The sequence below is a fragment of the Chelon labrosus genome (assembly GCF_963514085.1).
Source record: "Chelon labrosus genome assembly, chromosome: 17".
NCBI classification, from domain to species: domain Eukaryota; kingdom Metazoa; phylum Chordata; class Actinopteri; order Mugiliformes; family Mugilidae; genus Chelon; species Chelon labrosus.
Window position 1 is genome coordinate 5,809,824 of NC_140350.1, and position 26,464 is coordinate 5,836,287.

The following is a 26,464-nucleotide window of genomic DNA, read 5'->3' on the forward strand; positions in this document are numbered from 1 at the left end:
CAGCAGTCTACTTACCTCTAACCTTAGGGAAAATACTTCCCTCTTTTTTCAGGCTGATATTAATCTGCACCACATTATGTATGGTGCTGTAAATTGTGTAGACACTTCATGTGAAGTCATAGTAGCTTTTAGTTTTTCCATCTTTTCCATTATAGTCAGACCATTTTGATTTGTGGTACACAGATAAGGCATAACATTATGACCACCTTCATAAGATTGTGTAGGTCTCCCTTGTGCCTCCAAAACAGTTGTGACTCATCAGAGAATATACATGGTCCTGAGGGTGTCCTGTGGTGTCTGGCAACAGAATGTTGTTAGTGGGACCTTTAGGTCCTATGGGTTGAGAGGAGGGGCCTCTGTGGATCATCCCACAGATACATGATCAGTTTGGGATCTTGTGAATTTGGAGGCCAGGTCAACACCTTGTGCTGTTCTTCATGTTCTTTGTGTTGTTCCTGAAGCGTTTCTGTGTGTGTGCCTGTGTCAGGCTGCATCCTGCTGGGGATGGCTGCTGCCATCAAGGAGTGTCATTGCTATGGGGTGGGGGTGCCTGGTCTGATCTAGGTGGGTGCTATATAACATCCACACAAATGCCAGGTCCAAAAGAAAATTGAATTGTCACAAGATGGTCAGTGTTATTTACGTCTCCTGTCAGTGGTTTTAATGTTGTGTCTGTTACTGCACAGTTTATTCTGTATATCAACATCTCCAACAGATACGTGCTGAGAGCATGTAAGGTTCCTTTCTGTGAGATTATAATTCTTAAACCACTGAAGAGAACTGGTGAGAATTACATCTATAATTATAGCATTTTTTTTAGGTGTGATTGGTATCTTAAAGTTTTGAAGAAATTCTGGGTATGACAGCAACCCACCATTTTTGTTTACTAGTTGACCAGTAAGCAATAATCCATTTTCAAACCAGTGCTATAAATTAAATTAAAAGATATTTTTTATTCCATTTAAAGTATCTGTGAGGACTGAAATTGTGTTTATATACTAATCCCCAAAAGAGCTGGTTGGACAATAGTTTCCCATACAGAGCTAAACTGAAAAGAATTCCTAGAATATCTTCGTTCTGACAGATTAGTTAATCCACATTTGATGACTCTTTGGTTTTCTTTTCAAATGTGTTGTTGTTTTAAATCATGGTAAGTGTGTCATTTTTAAGTGTGTCATTTTTTATTCTTTTGGTCTAATCTGTAAACTAGACAGACCAGAATATCTTAGTCTTAGTTATATATACTGAAAAAAACATCAGACTACAACAAAGGCGAAGCGATAACTATTTATATGTGGGTGGGTGGGTGTGTGTGCTCAGTTGTCAGTCTAATCTTGGGCAAATAGCACAGTTATTATCCCCAGGATTTAACTGTGATGAAGAGGGAAACACAATGGGTGAATGTAGGGTTACTAAAGGAGGCTTCGCTTTGCTGACAACAGGGCAACATGACCAAATGTCAGCAAGGACTATATATATACGTATGTCTTCACTTTCCAGGCCTGTTCTGATCAATATAAAGTGGTACTCAAATTCACCCTGTAATTTATCAAGCCATCATTGGATAAATAAGTAAATGGTGGGGGGAAAAAACAAACAAGCAGGACTGGGTTAAAAACTGTTTAAAATAAAAATGCACCTCTATGTTCAGAAACTCATGCAGCTGAAGAGAAAAGCTTTGTTGTGATTTTTTCACATCTCTCTGGTATTAACTTCTTCAACTCCTGTCTGTTTTATTCACGGTCACCTCATTTAATCTTTCAGTCTTTGATAGTAACACATATCGTCAATGCAACTACAACAGGTTGCACATGTTGGTCTGAGTATAAACTTTCCACAGAGCTGACAGAGAATCTTCTCGGTTTGGAATGTATTCTCAGACTCAACCACATGGTGGCACTAAATGACCATTTTGCCAAAGTCCATGGAAACAGTCATGCTGCTTTGACAACTGTCCCCTTCGCTATGATGACCTCGGTCATGACAAAAGTTCAGCGCTGGGAGCTTTGAGCAGTACTCAGCTGGTTGTTATGCACGAGTTTGTCCTGTTTGAATTTGGTGTCTGAGACCCGAAGAGCAACTGCAACACACCAGGGTTTGTGGTGATGGAAATTACGGCATCTTTAAATCCTTCTCCTTCTTTCTTCTTTATCTAAACTGTATTTGCACATGTAATGTGTTTCAGATGGCTTTTATTATAATTCTGACAGATACTCTATACTTGTTAAATGTGTATATATGTTGTTGATTTTAAGAAGAGTTTCTTTATTAGTTGATTTTGATAAATGTCATTTGAATGCATATTAAATACACAGCAAAAAAATTAAAGGAACACTTTTTTATCAGAGTGTAGCATCAAGTCAGAGGTTGCACAGACAGTCCAACTCCTCCAGGATGTCACATCCATACATACCATAACCAGAAGGTGTCTCCCAGCACAGTCTCAAGAGCACTGAGGACATTCTAGGAGACAGGCAGTTACTATAGGAGAGCTGGACAGGGCCATAGGAGGTCCTCAACCCATCAGCAGGACCGGTATCTGGTCCCTTGTGCAAGATAGAACAGGATGGGCACTGCCAGAGCCCTAGAATATGGCATCCAGCAGGACACTGGTGTGAATGTCTCTAAACAAATAATCAGAAACAGACTTCATGAGGGTGGTCTGCGGGCCAGACTCACTACCATTAGGTATTGGGATGAAATCCCTGGACCCATTATTAGACCCTGTGCTGGTTCAGTGGGTCCTGGGTTCCTGATGGTGCACGACAATGCCCGGCCTCATGTGGCCCCCACACTTGCCTGAACTAAATCCAATAGAACACCTCTGAGACATTATGTTTGGGTCCATCCGACGCCTCCAAGTTGCACCTCAGACTGTCCAGGAGGTCAGTGATGCCCTGGTCCAGATCTGGGAGGAGATACCATCCAGGACACCATCCAATGACATCAGGCTGCATACAAGCATGTGGGGGACCATACAGACTACAGACTACCATTTTGAGTTGCTGCAATGAAATTTCAACAAAATGGACTTGCATGCTGCATCATTTTTTCCTCTTTCTTTTAGCCCTCTGTAGGATGTTTTATTTGCATCAATGTGGCAACCCTACGTCCCAAACACATTACCCTGTCCATATCAGTAGAGATATCCAGCATGATCCCCCCCCCCCCCCATTGAGATCTAATGTTTTCAAAGTGTTATTTATTCTTTGAGCAGTGTATATTACTTAATACAATATCAACAGTGTTATTTTTTTCCCTCAACACACATTCAGAGCACTGAGACCAGGAAACTGTGCAAAGCCAGACTGGATGAAACTCTGATCACATTCATTGTCATGTATAACCTGTAACTGTTTCTCACTCACGGTGGATGAGGGGAGAATTGTAATGTGGGAGATGCAGGTACATTACGTGTACCGTACAACTCAGACACGCACGTCTTGATCTATAATTGATCACAGCCTCGAGTCGTGATGTCCGCTGAAAAACTCAGGCAGGTATGAAAACCCGCCCTGCCCTGACAATTCCTCCCCTCCACAGTTTGAACCGTTAGTGCGTGTGGTGAGATTTTAGGTATGGAATATTCTGCTCAGACATGATGAGCCACCTGAGGCAGCAACCATAAAATTAAGTCTAGTCTTGATAAGATGTTACCCAAACTAACCTTTTTATTTGACTTCAGTCTCCCTGATTCGCCCATCTGAGATACCGCCATGTTTTTTCTGTCTTCTGTGGATTTAGAGGAAGGGGATGAACAGATTGGCAAGTGAAACACAGTCACAATAACGTTTGGAACAGAGCTGGGAAATTTATTTTTGTTTAAAAGTGCCTTTACAGTACCCCATGAGGTATACAATTAAGATGAGTCAAGTGAGGCTGTCAGTGACGGAAATGTTGAAAAGTGAAAGGTGGAAAGGACATTATCAACGCATGGAGTGACAGACTGCATGAACAAAGGAGTTTTAGAATCTCAGTTTTGTGGGACATTTGAATGAGAGAAACAAAGACACAATGAATCCAGAATCAATGATTTACTGTAGATGAGAAGAATCCAGTGATTTTAAAGAAAGAGATTTAATTCACAGTTGTGGTCCTGTTTTGCATTTTCTAATTCCAAGAATCAAAAGGTTGTGCTGCACCAAATCTTAACCCATACCCTCTCAAAAGCCCGAAGCACAAATGTCTAAACATCCAACAAAACATCCCTGGTGAGGTTCTCGACTTTCTCCAACAAACCTTTCTATATATTGCTTATTTTTTAACGCATTTGTGCAAAGGAAAAAAAAAAAAGAAAAAGAAAAAAACTCAGTGACAACATAAACCACGAAGTAAACCCGAACACAGCTGGGGCATTTCTAACTCGAGGTTTTATATAAGGAGTGATATTGCACTGCTTTTAGACAAACTGTATCATCACACAAACAGACATCTTTTAATACACCCACGATACAGGCACCCACTGTGGGGTGGAGGTGGCGCGCTCTATGGCATCCTCCACTTCTTTGACACTCTCATCCACGTCATTGTTGACTAGAACCTCGTCAAAGAAGTGTCTGTACAGGGTCAAAATGGCGTCCGACTCTTTCTTGAGCATCTGCAGGTTTTCCGTCTAAGAGAGAAGACACAGAAGATTAGCAGTTTGAAGGCGAGGCGGTTTGGTGTTTTAAGCACCGGGAGCATTTTCAAATGAGGGTGTAGCACCTGAGGAGCGGAGTCGGTTGGAGCGATGAACATCACCAGAGGTGCAAAATCAGCAGTTCGCAAGATTTTCAAGGTCTGCGAGAAGAATACATGTTAGATTAATTAACTACAGAGAGAAAGCTTGCTATTTGAAATAATAAGGTTTTAGAATGACAAAGGATTTTTAGATGGATAATGATGAAAAGGGTTTATGGTGTGTGAATGTATAGGGAAAAAAACACATTTAATTTGGATTTATTCTACAAACAATATGTTGTAATGAAAGAAGTAGAAGCAATCCTGTCTTAAATATTGTTGAACTGAAAACAAATGAAAGTGACTTTTCATTTGCTTGTTACGCACCATTTTAATTAAGAGCCCATTACTGCAAATAAGTGGAGAGCGTTCAATAATTAAGGTTTAAGTAAGAAATGGTTTAAGTTAAATTGATATTTCCAAAGATTTATATCTGAATAAATATCTGTTAAGTCACTATCCACCACCAAACACACAAGTGACTGAGCCTGTGGCCCACTGAACTGTGCTGCACTAAGTACAGCTAATGTAATCTCTATAGACAAATATCTGGATATGAATGTGGAATGCTAATGCTTGTCAACAGATGATGGGTTGAGACACTGATGCTAATGCTGCGGCTTCACAAGAAAGGCACTGAACTGACAAAACACATCAGCAACAAAACATGACAACTGTCACTGTTTTTTGACAGCAAATCATTTTGCAATATCACAGGACGCAAAAGAACAAAAAGGAGCAGCCCTAGAGAGCCGTTAAATGGAGCCCTTTTTATCTTCTCTGCTGTTCACGGACACTTTGCCTGGGCTCTAATTAAAATGATAATGGTTTGTTTTGCTGCCATCTGAATTATGTGACCAGTATTAAACTGCATTTGTTATAATCACTAAAATAACTACAGGTGTCCAAAACCAGGACTGAAATCTTTGAGATTGTCACTTTAAGGCCAGGTCCTGACAACTGACGTGTTCAAGTTAATTCATTAGTATTATTACTACCACATTTGTGTGTGTTGTGTATATTGTGTGAGCCATAATTTACATATTAACAAACCCCCCCTCACCTATAATGAATGTTCTCAAAGGACAAGGCGTCCATTTTAAGTAAGATTCAAGTATTTAACAGAACAGTTCATTTGAGGGAGGGTGGAGTTCTTTTCTTACATTATATAAACCAACATATCCTATTGATGCCTTTGCCATATTGTCCAGTGTGTGCTGCATGTGGGTGGGAATTTATGTGTACATTTGCTTCACCATATATGGATAGTTGGCCTTACCATCCACATGTTCCAGAATGTACTTTTAATTAACCAAGAAACTGAGCTAAAGTGGCAGAAAACAGTAGCTTGAACTGTTAATGTCATTGCTCAGAGTCCAACTGCACTACTTAACAGTTTAGCAAAGCTAATGGATACAAAGTCAACATTGCTGGTGCATTTCCATGTGTCCACGTGAAGTTGTTACTTGTACATATGTAGTTTAATATTACTTAAGGAAGCAATACTGGCAGTAATGGTGATAATTTACCTTGATCACCTGTATTGCTTTAACATTATGACTACAGAACATCTCGTCAGTACTAACCTGTGGTTCTACATCCAGCACAGCGATTTTGCCCTGCTCGTGGATCTTCTGGATGGTCTCAAGTTTGGTACCAAACATATATCCCTGGAAGCTGCCGTACTCCAGAAGCTCATTTCCAGAGATGCACTTGGTCATGGCTTCATTGGAGATGAAATAATATTCCTGTCCGTTCTCCTCGTCCTTACGCTGGGGTCTGGTAGTGTCTGTGCAGATTGAACGTTAAAGAATTAGCTATGAACAGTTCAACTAACTTAGCTGCTCCATGGGAGGAAAATACTGGAGGTCTACTTACGGGGTACAGGATAGGAAAATTTCTCTGGGTATTTTGTCAACAGTGCATTTTTGATATGCCTCCTTCCTACACCCGGTGCACCTAATCAACAGAAAGACCAAAATAATGGTACAGTTTAAAAACATTTTAATGAAGCACTAGCCTTAATGTAATTTGCAGAAAACTAAAATGTAAACCACAAAGTGGGTAGCATATTTTGATATTGTGTTAAGAGTACATAAGAAAGATTTGTAACCATTAGACTAAAACACGTGTACTTAGAAATACACTGTAAGAAAGCATAAATGTGGACCAATATTGATGCTTACCAATAAGCACCAGAGTCTTCCTAGAAAAGGCAGGGAGTTGAACAACTTCCTCGTAAGAAATCACATCCAGCTGGTCAAAAACTGCAAAAGATGGTTGTTTTAGATGAAACCATACTCAAATGCAACAGAGTAAAAGTGCAGGAATTCTACAGTTATACCCACTAGAACTGTGTTTAGCTAGGTACTTGTCTTTGCACTTCTTTTTCTTTCCAAAAGGGCTGCAGGACTGACTGCCCTCTCTGGCCTTGCTTTTACTGGCCACCCTCCTGCAGGGAAAACAGACAATCAAGTTAAGCTGAGAACATCTTATCTTATCTTATCCTATGTTATATTATCTTATGTTCAGTATGGGTTCTTTCTTTCTAAGATTAATCATCACATATAATTGGTATGATGGAGCTGTTAACCATTCTTGGAGCTCTGGGGAGGGTATCAGCCCAGCAAAGTCAGCAGCACTGCTCTCCACTCTGCCCTGCCACCAGTTTGGATCCTGCTTGTTGATGATCTGAATGATGTCTCCAGTTTTAAACGTCAGACCTGCTTCTTTGCACGGGATGATGTCGTCCTTGGTGGGGTCATAGTCAAACTGGGCCCTCATATACATCTGTAGATGAAGAGCACATCTGTTGAATAACCTTAGTGAGAACAAAGAATAATGAAAGAAAAAGATGTCGTGCTTTCAACTGAACTACCCACATGGATTCTAGTTTCACTGAATTGATATGTTTTTTTTCTTAAACATTTAAGCAAAGAAAAAAAATGAAGTGACTGGTAGAAGCTATTTCTAGGTTGCTGATAGTTGCAGCATCTGCAGAGCATATACGATGAATGTGCATCAACAAATACTGGACTTGAAAGACCTGCAGTACCTGAACATGGACATGAATAGCATCCTTAAGAATAAATATTGACAGTAGTAGAGTGAAGGAAGTAAAACACACTCGGATTCTACTAATGTTAATAGTGGAATTCACCCTGAAGCAGAATATACAATGTCATGATGTGATCTTGGACAGCTCATATCAGGCTGTTTTAGTCCAGACATAGGGTCCATTCGTGCAGACGTATTGGTGTATTCTTTATTCGTCTCACTTGTTAGAAACTCCTTATGAACAAGCTCTACTTATCTGTCGAACATCACATCAAGAACATGTGTAAATTCTTCTCAGGGTAAACTCTGAAGCGTAATTTATAGTCCCGCGACACATCTACGAACTAGGTGCTGCATAGCTCCGGACCCTAGGCGCAGGTAGCCACCGGGGCAATGGCGTGGTCGCATTTCTAATTGTAGTAGTCACTACCGGCGTGCTGTGGGGCCGTGTATTGCCAACACAGTTCGGAAAATTCCACAGTCGACACAATTCCCCCGCAGGGCTGACACATTAGACGACTGGAGGACACTGACGGAACTCTGACTGAAGTGGTTTCCATGACGTTTCACATCCTTCCGAAATGATGGAGGAAACTGTAGGCCTACTTGACGCTAGACAGTAGCTAACTGCCTCAGCCTGTTGACTTCCACCTGAAGCTGAAACGCGAACGTTGAGAGACAGTCTCTGTTAAACAACCCGTGAAAAGTTGCAGACGACTGACCACATTGTCAAATTTAACAGCCAATATGCGGAACTATTTGAAATACACTGCCTCGTACGTGTCTCTCGGGGGCCGGTCAACCACAGCAGATTCACCCTCCTTCTGCCCCGCTCGGTTCCCATCTCCTCCGACATGTTCTCGGTTGTTTTCTTAGTTGCAGTAACTTCAGTAAAATAATATGCAGTTCAACATTTATCAGCGCCTGCTGCAACCAAAACTGCTCAGTTCCAGCCGTCATTATTTAAAGGGCAGCAGGAAGTAGGGGAAGTAAACAAAACGAGACCCAACTGGCAAAAACAATAAAAACAGCCACATCGCCCACTAGCGTTTGGGAGGCGTTGTTACACAGCGAGCGCACAAGTATAAGGAGCTAGCACCGGCGTAGGCTATGGCCCAGGCCCAGCTCAGTTCTATAAATTACGCTTTACTATTGTTAGTAGCGCTCATGAACATTTGTGGTTTCCCCAAGACACTCCAGTCACTGCTAGTTATGTGTGCACACACAAAACTATTACATCCACACTGTGTAGAAGTGTGTGGAGTGGTTTGGGTTACCAAAAATGACATTCTTTGTAGGAAAAGCACATTATCTACACCTACATATTAATGAGCTACAAGCTTAAAAGTAGATTGCCATCACCGACCACAGCAAAAAAAAAAAAAAAATAATAATACAGAATTCAACACTTACTAATAAAATGTTTGTTGTATTTTATTGTAAATCACGGGCTATTCGACAGTATGTTGTTAACTCCAGAACAGCCATTTTTATGCCACATGAGGCTCACAAATGGCTGCTGGAGAAACATGTTGTGGCCAGCGGATGGCAGAATGAAACACTATGCGTTTCAAGTCAAATTAGCAAAACTAATGTGAGCGATGTTCTTTAAATTTGAACTAGTTTCATAGTCACCTGGAATGTTCACTGACTAACGGAGGGTTCACCTAAACACAATCATTTTAAACAGGTAAGTTGTTGAAAAAAAAAAAGGACTGGAGGACATGAACTCAAACTCATCGTTGACTGTACTGCGAAAGGGAAACCAAATGAATACAAAACGCAGCATTAAATCAGAGCAAACGTCAGAAGCAATGCAAGACCAAAAGCTGCTGATCGTGTCAGTACCTCACAAGCTTGGGATCGACTCTGAACGTTGGGAATGATCTTCATTGTGACTACTCCGCTGGTTTCTTTCTGCGTGTGAAGAAGACAAATTTACAAGTCATTAGCAAAATGGAAAAAAAAATAGTTAGCACTGACCATAGGGCCAAAACCAATTGCGATAAGTTATGAGCAGTCGGCTCACCAGGATCTTCTGTAGCTGGTCTACAGATTGGTTTGTCACACTTTTTCCATTGATTTCTGCTATTTCATCTCCTTCATGTAAAGACCCTGCAGAGAGGAAGAAACCAGGGGAAGTGGAGTGAATCCAGATATGCACAGGTTCTGTTATTATTTTGCTGTGAATTGTGATATGAGCTACAGAAACAGAACATATTAGATGTGCTGTATATTCACATACAGTATACACTGACTTGCTGCAACATTAAAACCACTCCCAGCCAGGTGAAGTGAAGAACACTGGTCATCTCATTACAATGCTGGGAAACCTTTGGTCCTGGCATTCATGGATGTTACTTAAACACAAAGCACCCACCTAAGGTTGTTGCTGACCAAGCAACCCCACCCCATATAACACCCAAACTGCGGCAGCCACTCCCTGCAAGACACTGCCTCACCACAAAAACTACTTAGGAATACCTAAGAACATGAAAAATAGTTCAATGTGTTGACTAAGATCCATAGAGGCCCCTCCCCTAAACCATAGGACCTAAAGGTTCCCACTCCCAAGACTTTGGTGTCAGACACCACAGGACACCCTCAGAAGGCCCATGTCCATTCTCTGATGAGTCAGAAGAACAGTTTTGGGTACACAAGGGAAACTTACACAATATTATTAGATATTTTGTAGAACTGCTCTAGCCATATACACAGATGCCAACACAAAGCAGATCAGCTCAAATCTAATCCTTGTGATTAGTTACCTTGCCTGTGGATCATCCCCCCGTGTAATATTCTGGCCACCGTGCACCGCTGTTTGTCATTCAGTTTCAGGGTGACGCCCTACAGACGAAGACCACAGGTAATGAGGAGGAATGAGCAATACAAATTTAAAGGCATGACGTTTTTTTGTGCGTGTGTAGAGGCGGACAGCATACCATTGGCTCGGAGGGATTCTTTTTAAACGTTACTTCTTTCATCCTGGTCAGCTCTGTGCCATTCATATGTCCAGAACTCCCATTCGTGTAAACCTCAGCTCCTTTAGTTTCATAGGTTTGCATAGTCGCCTGTTAAAAGAAAAATTGGGCAAGTCATTTAATTTACTGCTCATCGGTTCATCAGGACACATCACATCACTATCTCACTGCTATTTCCAATAACTGCAGTGAACACCTCCTGCTCATGTGTGTGCCAACAGCTATGTTTCATTTGCAGTTTCAACATATGTTCAAGGTTGAAAATTAACCCAGCGTTATAACACCTCATTAACCACGTCCAGTCATCTGGTCCACCAGGTTCATGTGGTCATGGATACCACCAGAGTCATCAGGTGATCACAGTTAACTAAAGATTATGGTAAGAAAGCTATATATATATATATATATATATATATATATATTTTTTTTTTAATAGTATTTAAAATGATTATGTTTAGTGTTTGGAGTTTGCTATAGAAATCAAAGAGGTGCATTAAGACTGTGCTTTCACACTTGAATGAATCCAAAGACGAGTCTAAAAGCAGGAAATCCCCATCCATGCTACTTCCATAGAGTCAACAAATATAGTCCAGAGCTCCACTGACAAATCGAGCCACAGAGGAATCGAGTTAAATGCATGAGGTACAAGATAAGACGCCCTAGATGACCCCTTGAGAATAATGTGCTTTTTTGCAGCTTGCCCTGCACAATATCAAAAGCTTTATTAATTGGTCGCTAGAGCTACACCCGAGGCACGATTACCTTCATCAGCACAAACTTTCTGCGTGAAAATGACACATCAGCATTGTTTCAGCCAAAAGTATATTATCTATCTTCCAGCATAAGCCCTACAATAAACCAATAAATATCATTATCCTACGTGGCTCTACAATTATGTGCATAAAAGCAGTTTGGTGTGTGTGACACAGGCAGGGATTTCTACCATCCTTCAGTTGAAATAAATATGTTTTTGTTGACATATTCACAGTGAGTGTGCACACGATTTTGACACCTCTCAGATTTAGAAAATGATTTTCCTTTTCCTGTCAAGCGGTGACTGGACGCAGGGTTCATGCCAGTTGTTTTTCTGTGCAACCCGATAGTTATTTACCAGCCTTGCTCCGTTATATGCCAGGACTGTACAGCCCCGGGACGGAGTGTTTGGATGGAATTACACCCGCAGAGGAAAGGAGCCTGTACAGCTATGAAAATCTTGAAACTTCAGATTTCTTTCATTTGGCTTTATTATTCTCAGAGAATTTCAGACGGGGGATGCGCCAAACACAGATGAATTTTGCGAATCCTTACGTTTGACCGCTCCAAAAATGATTTACAAAGTAATCACTCTCATTGTGTAATTATAATTATAGTTTTTCCAGTTTAGATTGGACTGTTTTGTAGAGGTTTTCCTCCAAGTATAGAGCAACAGATTTGTTTTTCCTCCTCCTCATTAAAAAGTGCTGAATCTTAGGAAGGATCAGGGGTAGGTTTCTAGTTAGCTTTCACTTTTTGATTCTCAGAGGAACACATTTCAGACGGGAGCTGCTCCAGACACAGATTCATTTTGCGAATCCTCATGGTCGACCACCGCAAAGCAACATGATCTGGAATGCGGAACATTACCCTGATGGTGTAACAGTAATTATTGTTCTCTGTTTTTGACGGGGCTATTATGATCCGAAACAGCTGTTATACTGATATATTTACATATATTAAGGGATTTCCCCCCAAGTATGCGGGAAAGACTGTTTTCCTCCCCCTCATTAAAAAGTGCTGACTCTCTGGAGGCGAGCGGGAAGGAAAGGTTAAATCTGAATGTCAAATACTATCACTGCAATAATCTATTTAGCACACAGCAGCCCAAGCTATGTAAAGAACGGTGGAAGGTTATGTAACAGGCACGTCTAAAATAATTGTGAGTGCATGTGGATTGGAAATAAAATACGTTCTGATTGAATGTCTCATCGGGATGCTGACAATGAGCTCTATCAGCCCCACCACTCACACGATCAGCGTGCCAGCTGATAAACGCATGATTAAAGGCATTCGTCTGTTTATCACTGCGTTCCAAAAGCTGGTGGCGCCCTGCTGCATTAAGTCGGGGTCAGGAAGTCCTTTCAGATGCCAGTTTCGGGTGTGGGGAAGCAAACGGGATAAACAAACGCATTCAGGAAAGGAGCAGAGCCCTCGAGAGAGATACGCTTCTCAAGAAAGCTTTATTTAAAGTAGATCAAACAGAATGTGACGGATACTTTTCAGGAAGCCATCTTCTCCTGAGATGATTTTCTTTCTTTGCACGTCAAGAAATATTAATTATGAATCCTTCCCCAATGTACGATTTAGGGTGGCTCTCCTTTGTGTCCTATTGATCTCTTGAAAGACCACAGCAGAAGATCAATATATGACCTATATGGGACAGAGTGGTGAAAACTCAACAGCTACAATTTTTCCTGAACACATGCTGGAAGAATTCGGACAGATTATAGAGAAATAGCCAGAAGGGCTGCTGATGTTCCAAGTCTCATGCTAGCCGTCATCTGCCTGAAGCACTTCTTGCCTGAACTTGTGAAGATGTATTTCAGTTCAAGTTTGAAAACTGTCAAAAGTGTGGTTAAATAGCAAGCTGTACTTTAAGGAGTTTAAACGGGCGAATGGCTGCGTATGTAGGGCAGTGCTGAGTTCTTAAGCCTCGAGTATTTGCCGACGTTTCAAGAGGAGCACAAGCCAGGACAAAGCTGCAAACAAAGCTGGGGCATGTGCTAAGCAGAGCAGGCGTTCTCACTTCATATTAATTCCTGTAACATACCATGAGTTAGCCATGAGGTACGTTACACAAACCAGTGTGAGATAAAGGCCCACGTGACCTCGCTTTAAGACGCCAATTTCACCCATCAGCACAGAGTAAAGGTGCCTGCTGCCTAGTATGTTACTCAAGGCTGTTGAACTACAAACTGCTGATGCCAGGAAAGGAGTTTCCTCCCTTCCCCATTTCGCTCAGTAGCTACTGCTGACTTATCAAATCCAGAGAAGACACTCTGTGTCTGTGGCCGCCAAATCGGGGCCTAAGGGTCGTCAAGGCTACAAGCCTGGCCTCACCCTTACCTGTCTCTTTCCAAGTCACCCAAACGTGTTGAACTGCTCTGCGGCCATGTGTGGAATGTGTGTTGACCGCCGGAGAGACAAGTTTGTGTTTCCACAACGCAACCTGTCCTTAAGCTATAAAGTTTATACAAAAGCCTGGAGTGCGGGGCAGTAAACAATGGCCTGCCTCAAACCCAACTGCTGATTCCTCAGCAGGGGCAACACTAGCTGGAGTCAACCTTTTAAACATATTCACATGATTAATATGAAGTTGATATAATGCAATGTATGTGGATCTGTAAAGCAGGCTTACGTGACTATTAGTCACATGATCACAGCTGCACACACTGACCAAGTTGTCAAGTGACAGCGTTGATTCGTGGGAAATGCAGAAGCGAAAATGCCCATGCAAGGTCTGCAGGATCCAGGCTAAAGGTGGCTGACCACTGCATATGTTGCTAACATACCTAAATATTCTTTGTTTAAGAGATCTACACATTCGGCAGCTGTGAGCCATATGATGGAAAACATGGTCTATTTTTAGAGACCTTGTCGAGATACCAACAACGAACATATGCACCGCGTCTGCTTCCCGGAAGCAGACACCCAAATGTGGGGGCTCGGAGAAAACATGGTAAAAAAAAAAAAAAAAAAAAAAAATAGTAAAAGAAAAGCCCCTTACCTTGTCAGACTTTGGTTTGTTGTGGAGGAGCTGCTCCAGGTACAGGTCTGAGAGCGCTGTCCTGACGCTGTTCGCCGTCTCCAGTATGTCAGCAGGTTCGTTTTTATTGGATTTTAACGTCATCTTTCCCTGTTAGCTAGAAAAAAAATAGAAAATCTGTGGACCCGACGTGCCCCCGCTCAAGGTCCGCTAGAGGCTGGCAACAAAATGCTGCAAGAGAGGAAACTGCTGATAAGGAGGACTGACGACGCGATAAGTCACTCTGCGAGACAAAAGTCCAAGGTTTTGATCAGCAGCAGGTGAGGTACATGAGATAACTACTGCGGGGACACCGCTGACAAAGCAAGTAAACACGCATCTGACTATCTGCTGCTGTGCTCGAAGGGGCAGGCTCGTGCTGCATTCGCGTCCCACTCTAAGCTCCCAAATCCCAGAACTCGGGTTGTTTATATTACCACCAATTGAGCGCAAATCAAATCGCGTCGGAGCATAGCGTCACACGAGCGTCGTGTTTCTGTCGCACCATTGCTTTATAATTATGCCCACGCAGCTCTACACCGCGATGTTTATTACACAATCATGCATTTATTCGCCTAACATGCCTATTTAATGCTTCATATGTGGACCAGCTCTTGTTTTATTTAAGTGAATAAAGCAGAGCTTTAAATGCTATTGATTTGGTTCCCTATTTGCGCCAAGTAAATATACAGTCTCATTAAAGTAGAAGACAAGGAATAAAATAAACATGAAATAATATTTTGTTGTTGTTGTTGTTTAACTCGTCCAAAAGGAAATTTGTTCAAAACGCATTTAATCGATTAGAAGTTTCAGATTGTGGTAAATAATCCACTTGGCCTGAAGCGGTTCGTGGGCTCTGAGCACAAAAATCTCTATTTCCGACGGTACTTGAATGCAGCATTACCGCAACGTTTTCTGCAGCCGGGCTGACCTATCAGGCTGCACGGAAGCGAAACAACGTCGAACCGCTGACTGTGATTCCAGCAGCTGACTATGATTCCAGCAGCTGACTAATGACAAACATGTCCGTTACAACATATGTGCTGGTGTCTGTATGACTGTGCGGGTGTTAATTAAAAAAACAAAAAACAAAAACGTGATGGCAGCAAACAGTGGGAGACTAGTCTGATTATATGACTAATACACGGACGGTTCAGACAAGGAGACTTGCCAGAATGTTGCAACACGTGAACGGCTGTGCTTTTCTAAGAATAATGAGGCGTAACATTGGAGTGAACTTAGAGGGGTTTGCAGGGGACAAAGCCTCTCCAGCTAACTACATGATCGTCTTCAGATCAGTCATTATCTCAGAGTCCCCACATGGACACTGATGTGGCCAGATCCTGCTTACAAGGCACTTCTTTCCAACAAGATCTGCAAGTAAACAGTCATACTGAAATCTGGATATTTCTAAAAAAAAGTTTTCTTCTTTTTCCCTCTATTCCCTCGATATTTGCAAGAGTCCAATCAAAGTCACATAATGACATTGAATATGTATTCCCTCAGCAAGCATTGTTTACTTTAAATGTATATAACAGTCCTGTATTTGTATAACCTCTTAGTTATACTGAGTACTGGCTCGGGCAATGACTATTGCAGTATGTTTTGTGTGTGACTTTCAATTAAACTTTTGCCCACTGTGCAGTAAGGCCAATGCTGTGCTGTAAAGACAGCAGTGCCTTTCGCCTTTCAAGATGAGCCACAACAAAACAGACTGGAAAACAAGGGGATAATGAAAGAGGTAGTATTCAGCCAGCTAATGAGTTCAAGCTCCCTGATAAACTGCCAGTTTCTACAGGGAACTCCAGAGGATGCCATTGAGCAGGTGTGTATAACCATATGCCAGGAATAAGGCCCAGAATCTACATGTTATGAGGAACAGCAAGTTCATTTTTGCTTAATTTCAGCCTGTCGTGCAAATAGATCTTCACACATACAAAAAGCTCCTTTGTCCAACCACTTTGGAAAGGCTTGGTGTTATATCAGTGTATCAAATCAGTGCTCCAGAAACACCTAACCAGCAAGCAACAGCATGAAGTGGGACAATAGCTACATTTGAACTCATAGTGTTGTTTTCTTGTGTGTATCTTGTTGATTCTCGAACATGTATCTGTTTTACACCCACGAGATGCCCTCAGATAGTCTAACCTCTAACTCACCTCTATTTCATACCCCCTCAGATGACATTATACACACTGGTGCACTCGTGTGTACTAAATCGCTGACCTTCTAGTATTCTAGAGATGCAATATGCCAAACTCCAAGTGGTTAGTACTCCCGTGGAGCCACTCCCAGAGGGAACCCCTGCAGCTCCCTGACCACTAACCCAAGTGCACATCTGTCCATCACCAGTCACTCTATCAATCTCATTCGCAGCCTGCTTGCTTAAGCTACTTTCCCTCTTCTCTGTGGGCCGTAAGCCTTGCGCCCCACTCATGCAACGCCAGAATCACCTGCTACTGTGTGAGGGTTATTACGCGGTGGTCAGCTGTCATTCTCAAGTTGGACTTGTGTGCAGGAAAACGCACAACTTGTCTCGTGAAGAGCCTGATCTTTGGAAATGTATGCTGTTAAGTGTGACTACTTATCGACACAACTGAAACGACAAACCCATTTTCCTTTCAGAATCAGAATCAGAATCAGAATCAGAATACTTTATTAATCCTTCAAGGAAATTGTTTTGTTGCTGTTGCTCCCATAAAGTGACAGTTGCTAGTTGAATGAAGGTAATACAAAAATATATAAAAAATAAGTAATAAGTAAGATGCATTTAAAGTAAAGGAACAATATTGCACAAGTATTCACAATATACAGAGGTGGAGTTTGCAAATAAATTAAGGGAGTCTGAAGTGTTAAAGGTGTTAAGACTGACCAACACTCAGCGGGAGGAGTTATAAAGTTTGATGGCCACAGGCAGGAATGACCTCCTGTGGCGTTCTGTTGTACATTTGGGTAGAATGAGTCTGTTACTAAAGGTACTCCTTAGACTGGCCAGTGTGTTGTGGAGAAAATTCATTTTCTTTTTAATATTTTTTTTATTTTTTATTTAGCACTTACCTACCCTATACTTAATATGCTTTTCAGTGTGTTTTATGTGAAATTACGTTAAGCGGAAGAGCACTTATAACTTTTATTTTGAACTAATTATTGACGCAGCTGAAATGACAGAGCGCCCCCACCCCAAAAAACAAATAGCCTGCCTGCGGTAGAATATTCAGACATTTATTTATTTACTTATTTTACACTGACCATACATTTTTATTTGAAATACACGCATTAACTGCTATGCTTAAATTCACACGCATTTACCGTAATGCCTAGTATGTACACGTATCGCGAAATAAAGTGGGTGGGGATCACCGCGAGTTTCCGTAGTGGAGGCTGTCTTGAAACAGCACCGTTAGGTCCCATCGCGGTCTGTGGCGCTGGCTTGAACCCTGCTTAACCCAGTGTCTGTGTATATATATATAGGACTTGACCGGCATTTCCGCCTCAGGCTTCCATACCCGGAAGCTACGTACACTAGGATTAAAGCTTTAATACTCTATCACACTTCCAACATTTTCACCTGTCTTTGATTTAACCTAAATCACAAGAAGGCACGGCTGTGCTTTTCTAAGAATACGTGTTAATAATTAACCTGAGACGGGATGCTGAGACAAGATGAGAAAAAAAGTCTTACTTGAAACTGAAACTATAAAGCGGTGACCACGCACAAGCGACCGTCTTTCCAGAAGTCGTGAGCGCCATCGCACGGAGCATTTTCCGGCAACATACACTTTATCAAAACCCAAGTTTAGGATTTATTTTTGTAATTTATCTAAAGTTCAGTTAGGATAAAACCCGGGATGCTTGCCATTTTGAGGGGGAAAGTGCTTCCTGAGTTGCGACAAGTTCCTTTACTGTGTGGTCTCAGAAACACCCGAAAATCATGGGGACTAAATGTGCGCATCCGCGCAGGTTATGCGACTTCTGCAACTTTTCAGTTACTTGAAGACTGTCTCGGTGAGTTCAGTGGCACTCTTCAACGCAATGCATGCTCTTTGCCTCACTGTAATACCCGCTGTTGTTAAATATGAAATCGCCAGAGCTCAACTATGGAGGGACGCCGATGCATTTTAACTACGTGTGGCTGCGGGATCACTGCCGCTCTGCATCCTCCTATGACTCGGCAACGAACCAGAGGAACCTGGACACTGGGAGCATAGACCTCGCAATCCGTCCCGACAACACGAGAGTGGAAGATGGGCATCTTGTTCTCACGTGTAAGTCAGTTAAAAGTCAAGTATTAATAAACTGAAACTTTGCAAATACCATAAAAGCGTGGGTTACTGATGGTTGCACAAAGTAAACAGTCACTCCCCAGTATTTGCATCTCTAAAAACATCTTTATATGTTCCAACTTAAATGTGTTTTAGCAGATATTATAGATATTATAGAATCTGCTAAATTGCAACTAAGGTGTGTCCTGCAGAATTGCATCAAAATCTGCATTTTTTATTTTTAAATTTTTTATTGAAGACAAATACTTACACTTACAGGACAGGGATAAACAATTTGTACAGAACATCGAACAACATAGAAGGTTATGTGCTGTGTGTGTAAGGGTGTGCTGTGTTGTGTGGGTGAATAGTCTGGAAGGAAGTATTTGTTTGTAAAGGAGCGATACAAAGTGAAAGAAATAAAATAAATATAAATATATAAAACTGCAGGAAGGAGAGATGCAAAAAGAAAGAAAACAGCAGTGAGGCATAGCTAATTTGGTATTTATAATACTATATTACGTTTGGCATAGTATGAAAATAGCCAATTAATACAGTACTAATAACCATCATGGGTTGCATCAAAATCTGCATTTTATGTGCAAAATGTTGTACAAAGTTTGTATATATGGAAAAAATGATCAGTTCATCTGTCATTGTGCATTATGCGCTTATATGAATAAATGCCTGCCAATGCACGGGCAGATTATATTTGGAGTGTTGTGGCGTAGAAAAATATTAAAAGTTGAAACTTAATTGCAAGATACAATATACCGCATACGGATTCGGTCAAATACATTTTTTATAGACGCTGCAGACTTGGTTAACTATTCCAATATATCAATCATTATACAGTTCTCTTCCACAAGCAAGGGTGAATAGCTCTTTGTCCTCAGACAAGATGCTGTTTTGTTTAAAGATTCACTTTGTTCTCGAGCAGTTCTTAGGGTGTAGTCCGGGGAAGACACAAGACCCTGGACTGTTTGGAATGGTGTACCATAAAGAAAGATAATATATGTGCCATTAAAAGGAGAATTGTGTAACTTGGATTTAACTGTCAGCCTCAAGTCAGCCTCAGTTTAACAGCCCGGTAACGTGTTACACTGTCACATGACAAGATACATATGATACTTGCTGCTCATTTAATATATTCTATGGACACATACAGGCTTACAGCAGCAAGAAAGAGAAGCTCAACAGGTGTGCAATTTGTATTGTGTGCCTATTGATCCTCAGTCTCTTTGGTCTGCTCTGTAATAAATCAGAGAAAAGCTACAGGTTTCCCCCATTAACATGACAGCATGTGCTACATAGAACACAGGGAGGATCATAGATTTCTCTTTCACCGCCTACTACTGGAAAAAAATAAAAAAAAATAAATAAATCATCTCGTATACTCCCTTTCCAACTCCTCATCTTCCACCTAATCACCCATATGGAGCATGGACCTCCAAGTCATTGCTCACTGTGCTGAGCTGTTCCCCAGAGATGCCCCAGCAAAGCAGAGGTGAGCTAGGCAGCAGCAACTAATTGGAGACAACCCTTACTCTGTCTTAGCCTCCTCCTGCACGCAAAGTGGGAAAAAAAAAGCCATGTGGGATTTAGGTGTCTCATTTTGTGTTAGAGGAATAAACTGTCCCATAGGAGCCAGGTGTGGAAAAGCAGTGAAATCTACTGCCTTCATGTACATCACCTTGACACCTTCTGTGCGTATAGTTTTAATCTCAGTGAAATCTTGGGCAGACCCTGACATGAGAAGAAAAATATTTTAGCTGGATCGCTCAGTTTTTAAAATGGGGAGCACAACTTGACCGGAGAGATACCATCACTGCGATGTCTGTCTGGATTATATTGTGCAGTTCTTTGCTAAAGACTGACTGATGCCTCCCCGTGGGCTGTGTTTTTTATGCGCACCCCTGAGTGACACTGTATCTGACATAAAGCGACAAATGTAGATCTGACAGCCCCAAGACAGTCGATGACACACATGCTCCTGCAGGCATACTGCCAAGCATGCCTCTCCCTGTTAGTGGAGCATACTTAAGGTCAGCTGAGCAGCTGAGCCTGGGAAGTGTGTTTTCTATGCATGAACACTCTGAGACCTCCAAGACTTGATTAAGTAAACTTTCAATCCACAATGGTACATTGACCACCATAGATCCTTATCCCGCACAAAGATCTGAGCCCCGGCTGTTCATTTTGCTGCATGCATACATAGAGACGGCAAGTTTTTATGGCCCGCTCTGCAATCAGTTATAACCTGATGGTGTAGCAACCTACATAACTGCCACAGAACACCATAAAGTGGACTCTCAGTTATTTTCCTTCAAAGTTCTGTAGCTTGTTACACTGAAAAGGCTTTCAGAAAAAAATCAAGTATTCAGTGCTACTTGTCAAAAATGCTAATCCAAACTAGTGTGTTTGCCCAGTTAAGCCTTATAATCTCACTGACCCCCAGTTGCATAGTGTCTCTATTCAGTTGCAAAAATATCCTTGTTCCTCTTTTAATCTTCTGCTGCAGGTTAGCAGTGTGGCACGTACACTAAATGTGCTTTGCTCATTTAGGCATATGTTAAATCTGTGTGTAGACATTTAAATGATAAAGTTAATATGTAAAGTCTATATTGAACAAAAAAACAACACCTTCCGTGTCTGTATTCCAGGGCCTGGTGGACATGTAACAAACTACAGCCTCAGCTGGCTCGCTGACAACGCCTATGAAAGAAAGAAGCAGGGCACCGTGCAGCCGCGCATCCTCTGGAACTCAGACATCTATAAAAACGCCAACGTACCGTCGGCCAAATGGGATACATTTCTGAGCTGCGACGATGAGCTGAAGAAGTTTATTCAGAACTACCTTCTGTATGGGTTCGCTTTTGTGGATGATGTCCCAGCCACAGTGGAGGCCACGGAGGCAGTTACCAAGAGGGTCAGCCTTATCAGGTATTAAATGCTTCTGTTTGGCCTTGTGTCTGCTACAGATAATATACTCATGAGAATATACTGCATTTACTTTCGATGGCTATGTAGAGACTGTGCAGTGTTCCCATTGATTCTACTAGTTGTTATGTTTATTACTCTTCAGGGAGACTACATATGGAAGAATGTGGTGCTTTACTTCAGATTTTTCCAGAGGAGACAGCGCCTATAGCCAGATGGCCCTGGACCGCCACACTGACACCTCATACTTTCATGAACCATGTGGGTAGGTGCATGAGAAATGGATGTACTGGATTTCAAAACAGCCTCAACGCAATAGTAGTGTGAGGAATGTGGTGTGTGGAGCAGCGAAGAACACCAGTGTGTCTTCCCAGTACAAAGTTTAAAGTAGATGAAGCCTGCATTTCGTCACATTTGGAGCACAGTGAAGCACTGGGGCGCCATGACCTCTGGAACAGATAAGGTTAAAGGCCTGATTTGACCTCAGTCAATTCAACTGGATTGAGAAGAATGGTGTAAAGTCTTTGACAGTCTACTGAATAGGAAAATAGTAGCATTTAATAACCATTTAAATGCTTGATCTGGTTGTTTCTTTTTTTGGGTGGAATAAATACATTCTTTCTGCTAATATTAGCCCCATGTGTGGTAAATATAAAGTGACATGACAAGTTCACAGCTCTAGCAAAACAACTAGATGTGCAAACCAGTGTTTGACAGGGCGAGTGAAGCCGTAATCAATGTGGGCAGCGTCCATTTTGGTCATCAAAGAAAAGAAATCAGTATTGTCAATAAAATTGGGGGTAAAAAGTCTTTTCCTGTTATATTTTTGGCAAATTATGTGCTGCACGCAGATGGTAGCACCACTCGTGCACATCAAAAAAGATTTATTTGCTGGCCCTGTAAACATCAGAATCAATTCAGAATGAAATATGATGCATATCAATGTAAATGTAGTCAGTGGCACCGATATTGTGCTGAGGGTTTACCCCCTGACTTTCTGATTCAGTAACCCAGACCTTCAAATGTTCAACACTGCCCCTGCATTGTTGCAGAATCCAGGTTTTCCACTGTCTGAAGCATGAAGGAACTGGTGGAAGGACGTTACTGGTTGATGGGTTCTACGGCGCAGAAAAGCTGCGGCAGAAGTCACCGGAGAACTTCGATCTGCTCGCTCGCGTGCCCATCAGACACGATTACATCGAGAATAGCGACAACCACCAAAACCACATGATAGGCATCGGCCCTTTAATCAGCGTTTATCCCTGGAACGATGAAGTTTACCAGATACGGTATGTTGTTGTCTGGGTGAGAAACCTACTAGTTCCATAGCAGTTAGAATAGTTAAATATTTATTATGTAATTTTTAGGGTTCAGTGAAATGTTTGAAACTTGAAATCAACAGCAGGATTGTGTCTTTTTTTTCCTCAGATACAACAACTACGACCGATCAGTGATAAACACAATCCCCCATGACACTGTTCAGCGGTGGTACGTCGCACATCGAGAGCTGACCACAGAGCTGAGGAGGCCAGAGAATGAGCTCTGGGTGAAACTGAACCCAGGCAGAGTAAGACAGTTAAACTCCATCTAGGCCTCAAAATAAAAACATCTAATTGTCAGTCAAGGAATTTTAAAGCTTTGGGATGACTGAATGATTGAAATGTAATCTAATGACTCTATACGCTCTCTTTTATTCTGCAGGTCATTTTCATAGACAACTGGCGCGTCTTGCACGGCAGGGAGTCGTTCACCGGCCTGCGGCAGCTCTGCGGGTGCTACATGACCAGAGACGACGTCCTCAGCATTGCACGCCGCTTTGGCCTGCAGGCCTAGTCCTGAACGTGCATCTCCCCTTCACTTCTATGCCTTATCAGTCTGCCCATCAGGTCTGCAACTAACAGCTACTTTGATCGTCGAGTAATCCGTCTGTGCTTGGTATATTTGTATCATCATCAGATTCTACATGTATGCTTTAGTCAGATGTATGTATCTATGACAGATGTTTGTATATCTTGTTTCTGCTGCTGTTCTCTGTCTCTACCTCAGCCGGCCTTAGGCAGATGAGTCCCTCCATATGGGCAGGGTTCTGCTCAAGGTTTCTTCCTGTTAAAAGGGAGTTTTTCCTTGCCACCATCACCTTCAGGCTTGCTTTGAGGGTTTCAGGCCAGATGTTGTAAAGCGTCTTGAGACAATTTGCATTGTTATTGACACTATATAAATAAAATTGAATTGAATCAGTTGTTAAAATGAACAAATAACTATCCAGATTATGACGTGCACATTTACACACAGGCTCTTGTTTCTCCATCAGTTTTTAGCTTAATGTTGTTTCGGGCATGTGTTACAAATTGCATATGCAAAAGTTCAAAATTACAATTTCCCATTTTTCCTATCAAAATTTAAAACCAAGGATAAGCAAAGCAGCTGTTATCACATTTAGCAAAGCTAAAATTAAGCAGTCCATCTATATTTGACAGAAATTAATTTTCTGCACACTTGTGAGGGGCTTGCCCTCTTATGAGAACAGATATGTCCGCTCTGCAGAGAAGATGCGCTGATGTAGTGGATGTTACAGAAAGACATAAAAAGATCTTGCCAATATTTAAAAGTGTGGCCACATTAGTTGAAATTGTTTACTTTCTTCACCATTTGAATCTTCGGGTCCTCCTGGATGTCCTCGTCCTCACTGAGACCATCTGTGCCAGTCTGAATGAGGTTATTCAGTGTTGATGTTTCCCTCTTTCCTGGAACTCTGATGCTCTGCTGTATCTTGGTCTGCTGTGATCGTTGGATAGCCTTAGCTTAATTAAATTTGCATTTGAATAATCTCTTCATGAGAGTGATAGAAGTACAAACTGTAGCTTTATACTTTTCTCTGTACTGCAGATCACTGTGCTTTGAAAGGTGTTGTGATTTTGTAATCAACATTTTGTTAAATTTTTTAAGTATATCTACAGTTAGCCTGGGTGAATGTCTCCTGAATTACACTGGCAGGAATTAAACGTATGAATCCTCGAATGGCTTCCAGTTGTTGAGCTTCCACATGCACATGCAGTGATGTAATGGAGAATGGGACTGTGCAAAAAAACTACACTAATCTTAGCTTTTGACACTGGTTATTAAACATTGTTGAGTGATTTACAGACAGGCAGTCAGCAATCAAAGAACTCATCGTCTATTCTCTGATGGCTTAGCCCCGGGGGCCACTGGCAAATGTTTTAAGATTTCCGGTGTAACCAAGGGATATCTGGAAAACAGATTACGGATATGTGGGCTTCTTCCTGCTCCGTGCTCAAGTCATTGTTTACAGTCCGACTAGTAGCTTAAGAGAAAGAATGCAGTTGGACTTGAGAGACGATGTCTATAAATGGACAGTCTACACCCAGTTAAGGGTCTAAAACCACTGCTTTCTTCACGTGTGTGACAGCTGTGGTGTGTTAGCCTGCTCTCTGACATTGTCGTTTCACAGGGACTGTTTATCTCAGTTTTACTAAAGGGCAGTGATATCAAATTTGTGATTTTACAGAAGTCAAGACAATCCTGTATGGCCCTCACTTTTCAATGGACATGTGACACAGTGGTCATGACCTGGGGTTAACCAAACCTGACAGATTCTCCAATGTTTAGGAAGACTTATTAAAAAGAACAATAAAACTGAAGCGTTATCTGCTTCCCTGCATGCAACAGAGGCCCATTCAAACCTGATTGTAAGTATGTACTACTCATGAGCTTGTGATTACAACACAGGAATTTGTATACACAGAGCGCTTGACATTACGTCAGCGTTAAGTAGCTAGGCAGCTGTCCAGACAGTGACTTATAATTTTACGCCGTGGTAATGTAGGAAATGCAGATGAAAAGATAAGGGAAAAAGGAAAAACCCTCTACGAGTAATAACTTCCATGACCTTTCATAGCTGAAAAAGTCAGAAAACGTCCCAAACTCAAATCATTTTTAAATATGTGTCCATCTCAAGGAATGCCTCAAGAGGTGGGCGTTCATATGGGCTCTTCTTATTGACGTAGTAAACCTCTCGTGCAGATGCCTTGCAACCAATACCAGAAAGACTCATGTGCTAAAGTCTTTGCAGAGATTAAAGTAGTTAATATCAGTGCTATGCATTCATGTCAAAACACATTTTCATCCACTGTTTAGATATTTCTGGTGCAAAGTGGTGGTCGTACCACCAGACTGACATTACCAGTGGAAATATTAAGTAACACGTTAACTGATTGTAGCTGTGTAAAGTTCAGTTCAAGTGAGTCATTGTTTAGGTGTGTGGAAATGCCTCCTAACATGATTTTTCTTTAGAGAATTACCTTAAAAATCTCTGTTGTCAGATATGACTTGGTATTTGCTTAATTTTAAACTAATAGGGGGCTTAAATTTTACTTTACGCTGACAGCAGCCAGCAGCCATCCCCAGCAGGATGCAGTCTGACATAGGCACACACACAAAAACAGTTTAGGAACAACTCAGAAAACATGAAGAACAGCACAAGGTGTTGACCTGGCCTCCAAATTCACTAGATCCCAAACTGATCAAGTATCTGTGTGATGATCCACAGAGGCCCCTCCCCTCAACCCATAGGACCCAAAGGCCCCCACTAACAACATTCTGTTGCCAGACATCACAGGACACCTTCAGAAGGACCATGTCCATTCTCTGATGAGTCACAACTGTTTTGGAGGCACAAGGGACACCTACACAATATTAGGAAGGTG

At 41.6% G+C, this 26,464-nt stretch overlaps 2 protein-coding genes across 2 annotated transcripts; one reads left to right on the forward strand and one right to left on the reverse strand.

Moving 5' to 3' along the window:
• Positions 1-3,791: 3,791 nt before the first annotated feature.
• Positions 3,792-15,270, reverse strand: mpp1 (MAGUK p55 scaffold protein 1). Its single transcript, XM_084564585.1, has 12 exons — positions 14,521-15,270; positions 10,719-10,847; positions 10,545-10,623; positions 9,806-9,891; positions 9,625-9,693; positions 7,313-7,509; positions 7,068-7,171; positions 6,906-6,986; positions 6,598-6,678; positions 6,306-6,508; positions 4,705-4,779; positions 3,792-4,612 (listed from the first exon to the last, which is right to left on the reverse strand). The coding sequence occupies exons 1-12, from the start codon at positions 14,641-14,643 to the stop codon at positions 4,436-4,438; spliced, it is 1,404 nt and encodes a 467-aa protein (XP_084420711.1). The 5' UTR covers positions 14,644-15,270; the 3' UTR covers positions 3,792-4,435.
• A 1,944-nt stretch (positions 15,271-17,214) lies between these two features.
• On the forward strand, positions 17,215-25,617 carry tmlhe (trimethyllysine hydroxylase, epsilon). The gene is made up of 7 exons (XM_084564883.1): positions 17,215-18,543; positions 18,627-18,803; positions 21,464-21,743; positions 21,886-22,005; positions 22,793-23,029; positions 23,169-23,307; positions 23,442-25,617. The coding sequence occupies exons 1-7, from the start codon at positions 18,387-18,389 to the stop codon at positions 23,571-23,573; spliced, it is 1,242 nt and encodes a 413-aa protein (XP_084421009.1). The 5' UTR covers positions 17,215-18,386; the 3' UTR covers positions 23,574-25,617.
• The last annotated feature ends 847 nt before the right edge of the window (positions 25,618-26,464 follow it).

Excerpts from the sequence above, each read along its gene's own strand:
- mpp1 (XM_084564585.1), bottom strand. The coding sequence starts at position 14,643 with ATGACGTTAAAATCCAATAAAAACGAACCTGCTGACATACTGGAGACG. Across the intron at positions 7,510-9,624 it reads GTCGATCCCAAGCTTGTGAG|ATGTATATGAGGGCCCAGTT; the intron begins GTACTGACACGA and ends CTTCATCTACAG. Across the intron at positions 6,509-6,597 it reads ATTTTCCTATCCTGTACCCC|ACACTACCAGACCCCAGCGT; the intron begins GTAAGTAGACCT and ends CAATCTGCACAG.
- tmlhe (XM_084564883.1), top strand. The coding sequence starts at position 18,387 with ATGCTTGCCATTTTGAGGGGGAAAGTGCTTCCTGAGTTGCGACAAGTT. Across the intron at positions 18,804-21,463 it reads TGGGCATCTTGTTCTCACGT|GGCCTGGTGGACATGTAACA; the intron begins GTAAGTCAGTTA and ends TCTGTATTCCAG. Across the intron at positions 21,744-21,885 it reads AAGAGGGTCAGCCTTATCAG|GGAGACTACATATGGAAGAA; the intron begins GTATTAAATGCT and ends ATTACTCTTCAG.